General features: G+C 44.3%; 1 protein-coding gene across 1 annotated transcript; it reads left to right on the top strand.

Moving 5' to 3' along the window:
- Positions 1 to 9,136: 9,136 nt before the first annotated feature.
- Positions 9,137 to 10,039, top strand: LOC115077586 (vomeronasal type-2 receptor 26-like). Its single transcript, XM_029579882.1, has one exon. The coding sequence runs from the start codon at positions 9,137 to 9,139 to the stop codon at positions 10,037 to 10,039; it is 903 nt and encodes a 300-aa protein (XP_029435742.1).
- Positions 10,040 to 10,243: the final 204 nt, after the last annotated feature.

Raw genomic sequence — 10,243 nt, 5'->3', positions numbered from 1 at the left:
GGGGCTTTTTGTATGAATTATCAATATCTCTTTAGATCTGAAGCCCATTCACAAAACTATAGTATGTTGAACCTTTTTTTTGTGATTTAATGTTTGCTGACCATTGTTTCTCCCTGATTAGATTATGTGTCCCAGACAGCTATCCGCACCTACCTCATTACAATATACATCCCCCCTTTTGTTCATGAAAGGTAGTGTGTTACCAGCGCCCTCTTAGGTCTTGGGGCACTTTACAAAAAAAAAAATTGGCCTCTCTTGAATGTCTTGTCATTCTGGTCTTTTTTTTTCCCTTCCAAACATTGTCTCATTCTGATTAGATTAACCATTTACAGATCTTGGATCCAGACAACTTCCCCCCCCCCACACATAGCTCATAGCAATATACATTCCTTAGTTAATGAAATAGTTGCTGTATCAAACATTTTACAGCCTGTGCATTGATATCAAAGAGACTTAATAAAACCATAAGATATCCCCCCCTAAAAACTTCCATATCACCTTAAAGCACAATTGACACATTTTGTTAATTCTGATATATTTATTAGTTGTTTTTATTAACTAATTTATGCACATGGCAAAATTTGTTAAAATATTACAAAGTATTTCATTGTCAATACATACTTCTGAAATACAGACAAGAAAAAACAAAGACTGCTTTATTATACATTTTTAAAAAAGGACTGGTGTTTTCTCCCATAGATGATGGCATTTATATATTTTATCATTAAAATCTCATCTGTAGGTTTAAGCAAACTGTTTAGTTTTTGAACAGGATTTTCAGCAGTTTTCACGTTGTGTATAAGATATATGATCAGATTCATATCGTCATTGTTTAGGCTTAATACACCTCATTTATATGCTGCTAATACCACAAGATTCAAAACACGTTCTAGGCACAACCTGTTACAAGCGGTCCTTAATTGTTCCTGTGTGTCAGAGGCAGTCCAATAAACGCAACTATGATCATCCTGACTCGGATCGTCGAGAACACAGCCTTCGCAATTTTCATACCGTATGCCAGACAGACATTTTTTAAGAATACTATAGACAGCCACCCTTACGATTGATCTGAATGTTGTTTTTTGAAAAACTCCATGCACCGGCGGTGGTTTTGGGAATCCTATATAGCTCCACCAGCTGAAATCGTGCACATCTTCAGGATTGTTGTTTTTTTTTTGATCACATGTATCTGGTTCTTTTATACTTGGACAGAAGCAGCAAATACAGTTCATTTTGATACCTGGTGTGTCTCCATATTCTTCTGTTTGTAAAGATCCTTCATTTTCCTATAAAACATAATGTAAACATTAAATTAAAACCTCTTCTAAACAAACTCTCTATTATAGATAGCTCCCAAACACGCCACCCCTAAAAGGCATCATTAGAAGGAAAGAGATTTTTTCTTACCTTACACTCAAGCTTTTCCAACAAATAATCTGCTTCGGCATCCAGAGCAGCTTTGTGCAGCTCTAAATCTTCAGAGTCGTTTTCATTGATCAAGTTTGGATCCTGCGAATCAAAAAGCTTTTGTCCCAATGGTAGTTCATCAAAATCTGGGTCAGTGCTTCCTCCTTCTTCTTCTGCCCTCCGCTTTCGTTTATGGCTCCTCTTTAGTTTTGGCTGTTGAACGATTTTCATTTCAAGACGCTTAGGTGTTTCATATACGGCCATTTTCAGGAACAATTACAACAACTCTGCTTGAAGATTGTTCTCACGTGATCACTATCACATGCTTACTTCTATATCCGGTCTTGCAAGTTTGGGCGTGTCTAACAGAGAGGAGAGGAGGGAAGGGTTGTGGGGGAGAATACATAAGTCTGTTTTTTTTAAAACAAAACTAAAGCCTTGTGTTTCACCATTGCAAACCTACACCCCCCACTGCTTTCAATTATCCTCTGCTCAGATTTAGGTCTGGGGGAAGGGCGGATTGAGGCAGAGAGGGGCGGAGGGAAGGGGTGTTGTTGGATTCTCCCTGTCTCTGTGTATAGAATGAGTCACGGCTTCCTGCCTGCTCTCTGGTAACTTTTTTTATTGGGGCATGCCTATCTACAGCAAGGGCTTGGAGGGGTGGGCTTGGGCTTCTGGTGACATCACTGGGGGGGTTTGGCTTGGGGTTTGAGTGACAGCATACCCATTATACTACCCGGTCCCTAGTCTTTTGGGGAAAAAAAAACCCTGTCTTTTGCAAAGTTTGATCCTGCAGTTCATGCAATTCACCACCGGTAGCTTCAATCACTTGTTTTAAAAAAAACAAATCCTTGTCGACAGAATGAGCCACAGTTTTTCTGCCTCCTAACAGCTTGTATTTTGTTTGTTTTTTTAAAAACAGAGTGGCTAGAAAAAAAGCATATTTCCTGCAGTTTTCCTGCCTCCTAAAAGCATTCTTCCGGCTCCAACATCATTAAAAGGCATCAGGAGGTTCTAGGAGCGCATATTTCGGGACTTTTGTATTGTACTTCCGGTGAAATCATCAAAAACAGCCAGAGTCCATTAATACTGACATCATTAAAAAAGCGACAGGACCCTTTCTGATGACGTTTTAGGGGGTGTGTTTTTGGGGGGCGGTGTGGGGTGGACTTCCGGTGATGTCATACCCGCTACGTCACAGGGGGTGTGGCTTGGGGTTGGGGTGTGGGCGGGGTCATCTGTGACATCATGGGGGGCGGTTTGGGGGTGGGGTGTTGGAGGGGCTCCCCATTCACTTTTATTGGGAGGGGAGGGGCATCGATGGGGTCTGGGGTGGGGTCTAGGGTGGGGCCAGGGGCAGAAGGGGTGGGGCCTGTGGCGGAAGGGGTGGGGCCTGGGGGCATGGGAGGGGCGGGATGAGGCGGGAGGGGCGTGGCTACACCCCCACTCACTTCTATGGGGAGTGGGCGGGGCTTAGACCGGAAGTGAACGCAGATTGGCTGCAGAAGGGGTGGGGCCTGTGGCGGAAGGGGTGTGGCCGGGGCGTGGTCTAGGGTGGGATGAGGTGGGAGGGGCATGGCTACGCCCCCATTCACTTCTATGGGGAGTGGGTGGGGCGTGGGTGGGGCTTAGACCGGAAGTGAACGCTGATTGGCTGCTGTCATCCTTATCTCACCTGTCAATCAGTTTGATTGATCGTGTACCCATTATACTACTCCCGTGTCTCAAGGTAAGGGCAAAGGGCCACGGCAGCATTTTGTTTACTGGTAGCTGATGGCCCGAAAGTGGGAGATCGCTCTTTGGACCCCGCTAGACCATCAGGGACTTTAGGCAAGTTTTTTTTGGGGGGTTAGGAGGGTGGGGGATTGTATTTAATTAAATCTTAAGGGTTTGGCGTTTGTTTTTTGGTTCGGGACAGCCGAAAAAAATTGACCCAAACCGCGGGAAACAAAATTCCCCGCAGCGGGTCGACGATGAAGGCAGAACCAAAAGGTTTAGCGGAATCAAATCTCTACTACTAGTGCCTTTCCTTTCCCTCTCCTCTGAGATAGCAGGATCTGTCTGACACACTGATGGAACAACTGGGCTATCCTCCCCAAATCCCAACTTGCAGCTTGACATGCCTGTCTTTCCTGCTGATGATTGGGATTTGAAAAAAATCCCACTTTATCTTAGTTGAGGGACTCACTGTTGTCTGTCTGGCAAATCCCCTACCATCAACTGCAGGCTTCCCACATCCTTTGCCTGGGATATTAGATTATTTTTCTGCTGCATTGCTAAACAAATGGTATTGTCAATTAATTTTTATTTCTGAAAATTTGGTGATTAGTCAAACTGATGACACTAGTATGAGAAACTACTACAGTGATCCTTCTGTGTGCAAGGCTGAACAACACACAGAGAGCATACACTACAGTAGAACAACAATTTTAGTATTTTGCTCTGCTATTGACTACATTACATGTTGATGCACACAACACACACAGAAAAAGCAAAGAATGATATAGATCTATATTATGTGTGTGAGCTCACTACTGGTAAAACAGAAGTAAAAGTGAGTGCAATAGTAATTTAAATGCAGTAGCAACTAGAGATGTGCAGAGGGACGCCATACGTTGCATTCGGGATTCGTATTCATAAGGAGGCATTCGGGATTCGTATACATAAGGAGGCGTACCCCCCTTGCTGAATGCAATGTATCTGCCTCCCAACGAATACGAATCCTGAATGCAACATATGGCGCCCTCTGTGACATAGTGAGGGCAAAGGCTATTGGTGCCATTTTGAATACTGGCAGCTGATGGCCTGAATGCAGGAGGTCACTCCCGGACCCCCGCTGGACTTTTAGCAAGACTTGTGGGGATCATGAGGGTCCCCCAAGGCTTGCCAAAAGTCCCTGGTGGTCCAGCGGGGGTCCAGGAGCAATCTCCTGCACTCAGACCATCGGCTGCCAGTATTCAAATTGGCACCAATAGCATTTGCCCTTACTATATCACAGGGGCTACTGGTGTCATTGGTCAGCCCCTGTCACATGGTAGGAGCACAAGATGGCACCGACCATCCATTGCTTCTACCATGTGACAGGGGCTGACCAATGGCACCAGTTGCACCTGTGACATAGTAGGTCAAAGGCTATCGGCACCATTTTGAATACCAGCAGCCGAGGGTTTGAGTGCAGGAGATGGCTCCAGGACCCCCCGCTGGACCACCAGGGAGTTTTGGTAAGTCTTGGGGGAGTCAGGAGGGTGGAGGGTTTGTTTAAATTGGCTCCTTTAGACAGCCAAATAATTTGGTGAAGATTTGTTATATTCATGGGGAATCACGATACGTTTCGCTTCCCCATGAATACAACGAATATGGCCTTATACGTTGCGGATTACAAATAGGTAGGAAATGAATGCACACCCCTAGTAGCAACATTAAAAGTGGCTGGCTGTACTTGTGGTAGTAACTGGCACAGACCTACTGCACACTTTGTGGATGCACTGACATTTCTAAGAGACCCATACCCATACAATGAGAGTTAAAACAGCCTCTCTATGGGGCCGATGCAATTCAGTATGCTCAGCTGAGCGCACTGTATAACCTGAAGTGGGACATGGGTTGAATAGGCGCTAATGAATCCCCTATGTGATAAGGGGATTAATGCCTATTCAACAAGTGTCCAACACAGAGTGAATCTAATAGTGCTAATTGCATGCAAATGCATGTGATTGAGGCTATTATCATTCACTCCAGATACCAAAAAAAAAAAAAATGTGCCTCTAGGACTCACATATAGGGGCGGATTTTAAGAGCCCTGCTCGCCTAAATCCGCCCAAAACCGGGCGGATTTAGGCGAGCAGGGCCCTGCGCGCCGGTGAGCCTATTTTACATAGGCCTACTGGCGCGCGCAGAGCCCCGGGACTCGCGTAAGTCCCGGGGTTTTCGGAGGGTGGCGTGTCGGGGGCGTGTCGGGGGGGGGCGGGCCCGGTCGTCGCGGCATTTAGGGGGCGTGTCGGCAGCATTTTGGGGGCTGGTACGGGGGCGTGGCTACGGCCCAGGGCGGGGCGGTCCCTGGCGGTCCCTGGCGCCTCCGGGAGGCGTAAATCCCCCGACAAAGGTAAGGGGGGGGCTTAGACAGGGCCGGGTGGGTGGGTTAGGTAGGGGAAGGGAGGGGAAGGTGAGGGGAGGGCAAAAGGAAGTTCCCTCCGAGGCTGCTCCGATTTCGAAGCGGCCTCGGAGGGAACGGGGGTAGGCTGCGCGGCTCGGCGCACGCCGGCTATACAAAATCAATAGCCTTGCATGCGCCGATCCAGGTTTTTAGCAGATACGCGCGGCTCCGCGCGTATCTACTAAAATCCAGCTTACTTTTGCTTGCGCCTGATGCGCCAGCAAAAGTAGGCCAATTCGCGCTATTTGAAAATCTACCCCTTAGTGCTCAGCAATAAATGCCTGCCTGGAGTAGGTGTTAATTGTTGAGAATTCCTTAAACCAGTACAGAAAAGTAGAAAAAAATGCTTTTCTGTACTGCCTCCTAATTAATATTGTTGTGATATTAAGTAGGAGAAAAAACAAAATTAAATAAAGTTAGAAAATAGAAAAAAATTATAAAACACTGGCAGTCGGGCGCAGGAAACAGATGCTCGAATGACAAGCATCCATTTCTTCAACCCCCTGACTGTGTGGCTGTGTGGCATTTAGGGAAACCTATGCCAATAAACTCGGCGTCGGTTTTGCTAACTGGTGGACCGCCGATCGGGTTCTCGCTAGCAAGGATGTGCTAAGGGAGCGCGAGCAACCCTAGTGCCTCCTCACTAATGTGTCCCCCTAATTTAAATATTGCATGGTGCCCCACTTGGGGGTGCCTGGGGCACGTTAAGAAAGCAGGCGTTGACTGTTCAGCGCCTGCTTTCTGCATATATTTATTGCATCGACCCCTATGTGGGATACTAAGGCAGAGTTCAGCTCCAGCTCTGGTACTGCACTTGTAGCAACAAGTTTAAATTTTAATAAATCACAGCAAAATGATTCAGTGCCAGCCAGGCAGGCCAGGCAGCCTAGAGTGACTTCCCTCTAAAGGGAAGGGAATGCTGGAGAATACTAACTTTCCTCTAAGTCAGTAGCAGTTACAGCAGTGAGACGTAAAAAAATAAATAAATTATGATCCTATGCATATTAACACAGTGTGACAGCAGCTAACAGCTAACAAGGTTAGAACAGATGAAAGGTTTCTAATCTTGAACCAAAGCACTGCTGATTAGGGATGTGAATCGTGTGCCTAATCGTTTTAACGATCGATTTTGGCTGGGGGGGAGGGGGAATCTGATCGTCATGGTTTTGTACTGTAAAAAAATTGGTTTTTCGGGGAGGGGGGAGGGTGGGAAAACCGGCACACCAAAACAACTCTAAAACCCACCCTGACCCTTTAAAACAAATCCCCCACCCTCCCGAACCCCCCCAAAATGTTTTACATTACCTGGTGGTCCAGTGGGGAGGTCCCGGCGCGATCTCCCGCTCTCGGGCCACAGCTGCGGTAATAGAAAATGGCGCCGATGGCCCTTTGCCCTTACCATGTGACAGGGCAAAGGTAGCACCGGCGCCATTTTGAATATTGGCAATATGGACCGAGTGCAGGAGATCGATCCCGGACCCCCGCCCGACCCCCAGGGACTTTTGGCCAGCTTGGGGGGGCCTCCTGACCCCCACAAGACTTGCCAAAAGTCCAGCAGGGGTCCTGGAGCGACCTCCTGCACTCGGGCCGTATTGCCAGTATTCAAAATGGCGCCGACACTACCTTTGCCCTGTCACATGGTAAGGGCAAAGGGCCATCGGCGCCAGTTTCTATTAACGCAGCCGTGGCCCGAGAGCGGGAGATCACGCCGGGACCCCCCCACTGGACCACCAGGTAATTTAAAACATTTTGGGGGGATTTGGGAGGGTGGGGGATTTGTTTTAAAGGGTCGGGTTGGGTTTTAGGGTTGTTTTGGTGTGCCGGTTTTCCCGCCCTCCCCCCTCCCCCTCCCCAATTTACGATTTTTCACGATAAATCGGGGCAATTTCTATTGTATCGCGACTCTAACGATTTTTGACGATTTAAAATATATCTGATGATTTTTTTAAATCGTCAAAAAACGATTCACATCCCTACTGATACAGAATTCTAAGACAACAGCAAAGCACGATGTATCTTTCATGAGTGAGAGATAGAATCCAATTGCAAGCTGAAGCATAACCACAATGAGTCTGATCCTAAAGATCCTTTCTAGAGCAGAATTAGTTATTTTTTTTCAACTGCTTATGCCTCCTCTGCTTAGCATGATGACACCCACACAAGTGAGAAAATCATAATGATACAAGGCACCAAGACAGCAAAAATTATCTCTATACCAACACTCGAGCCTAAGATACTCTGTGATATCCTTTAACCAAATAAATTGGTGGTACAAAAGATATCAAGCATGCTGATGAATGATGATGAATTAGTAAATTATTTTTACTGTCTATTTTATGGTTGAAATGTAAACCGTAGTGATAAGTAACTCTGTTATTTGAACTTCGGTATAGAAAAGTTATAAATAAATAAATGAATAAATAAATAAATAAATGTTTTGTGCTAGCTCATCCTTGATATTCATCCAAAATGCATTTACATTATAAGTTATCCATTGAGAGGAAGTATGTACAGTATTTCAAACCACTGAATATGCAGATTCACTATCAGGGTATATTTCTAAGGCAGGTTCCAATCTGCCTGTATTGCATCAAGACCTCGGGTACTTTTTATTTGAGGTCTGTGTACCCACTTTCAAAAAAAAAGCTCTTTCAATTTGAAAATGCAATGGAATCTGTTTTTCTAGGGATACATTTTCTTGGAATAAAACCACACCATGTACAATTCTAGTTACTACATAAAAAAAAATATATATATAGCAGAATTAGAAAAGGTACAGAGAAGGGACACCAAAATGATAAAGGGGATGGAATGATTCCCAAATGATAAAAGTCTAAGGAGGTTAGGAGATATGATAGAAGTCTATGAAATAATGAGTAGAGTGACATGGTTAAATGTGAATCAAAATGTACAAAGACTAGAGGACATGCAATGAAGTTAATAGGACAAATAGGAGACATTTGTATTACTCAATGCATAATTAAACTCTGGAATTCATTGCTGGAAAATGTGGTAAAAGCTGTTAGTGTAGCTGGGTTTAAAAAAAGTTTGGACAAGTTCTTGAAGAAAAGTCCATAAACCATTATTAAGGTGGAATTATTCCTGGGATAGGTATCATGGAAAATATCATCCTTTTGGGGTCCTGTCAGGTACTGGTTTGGCCATTGTTGGAAACAGGATTCTGAGCTTGATGGACCTTTTATTTAACCTAGTATGGCAAAATGTTCTTATGTTAACATTTGAAATGCACTATATACATATTTTGTCTCCTACCCACCTAAGCTTGCCCATGGAAACACTTTCTCCTCTTGCAGTTAAATGTACATATGTTGAAGGACCTCTTTGAATTGATGTAGCTACGTTAAAGCTGGGCAATTTCCAGACATCCTTTCTAACTGTAAATTGGTATTTCTCTGGGAAAATGCTTTCATAAAGTATCCTCAAAATACTAAAGCACATCAAAATCTGTAATATTCTAAGCTATAGCAAAAAAAAAAAAAAATCCCTAAAATTGATAATGGACTCAAAACAGATGCTATTGGTGAAATAATGAGACAATGTTCTTCCTCCTCAGATATGGACACCTGTATGATGTGCCCAGAGGACAAATGGTCCAATGAAAATAAAGACGCCTGCATCCCAAAAGTGAGAATCTTCCTGTCCTATGAAGAACCACTGGGGATAGCTTTGACACTCATCAGCATTTTCTTCTTTCTCATCAATGCTATTATTTTGGGAATCTTCATTAAATTCCGACATACTCCCATAGTGAAAGCTAACAATATGGCCCTCAGCTATATTCTCCTTATATCCCTCATGCTCTGCTTTCTCTGCTCCTTGATATTCATTGGCCGCCCTGAGCAGGTGACCTGCATTCTCCGTCAGACTGTATTTGGGATCACATTCTCCATCTCTCTCTCTACTATATTGGCAAAAACCATTGTTGTGGTCATGGCCTTCCATGCCAAAAAACCAGGAAGCAAGTTCCAGAAATGGATGGGTTCTAGAGTCTCAAACTCTATTGTCCTTTCAGGGTCCCTCCTTCAAGCATTTATTTGTCTTGTCTGGTTGTCCACTGCTCCTCCATTCCCATATCTTAACATGCATTCTGAAACTGGAAAAATACTAATTGAATGTAATGAAGGGTCAATAATTGCTTTTTACTGTGTTCTTGGTTACCTGGGATTTCTGGCTGGTATCAGTTTCATTGTAGCTTTCCTAGCCAGAAATCTACCTAACACTTTCAATGAGGCCAAACATATCACCTTCAGCATGTTGGTGTTCTGCAGTGTTTGGGTGTCCTTCATACCAACCTACCTGAGTACAAGGGGCAAGTACATGGTGGTGGTGGAGATATTTGCTATCCTGGCCTCCAGTGCTGTACTCTTGGGCTGTATCTTTATTCCCAAATGCTACATTATTCTTCTGAGGCCTGACAGAAACAGCAGGATTTCCCTAACAAAAACCAGGAATGATTAATATCTGTATAATTGATGGATACATTTAACATCATTTTAATTAGTTGAGCCATTACAAGTTGATCAACCTGTGTTTTACTTGGAAACTGAATCATTGATAGTCATTAGAGTATGAACCTAATATTCAGACATAGCCAGGTATATAAGCTAGCCTGATAAGACTATGCTGATGAATATCCAGCTATGTTGATGAATAACCACGTAC

Source organism: Rhinatrema bivittatum, chromosome 16 (assembly GCF_901001135.1).
Source record: "Rhinatrema bivittatum chromosome 16, aRhiBiv1.1, whole genome shotgun sequence".
Lineage (NCBI taxonomy): Eukaryota > Metazoa > Chordata > Amphibia > Gymnophiona > Rhinatrematidae > Rhinatrema > Rhinatrema bivittatum.
This window is presented reverse-complemented; position numbering and strand designations above follow the sequence as displayed.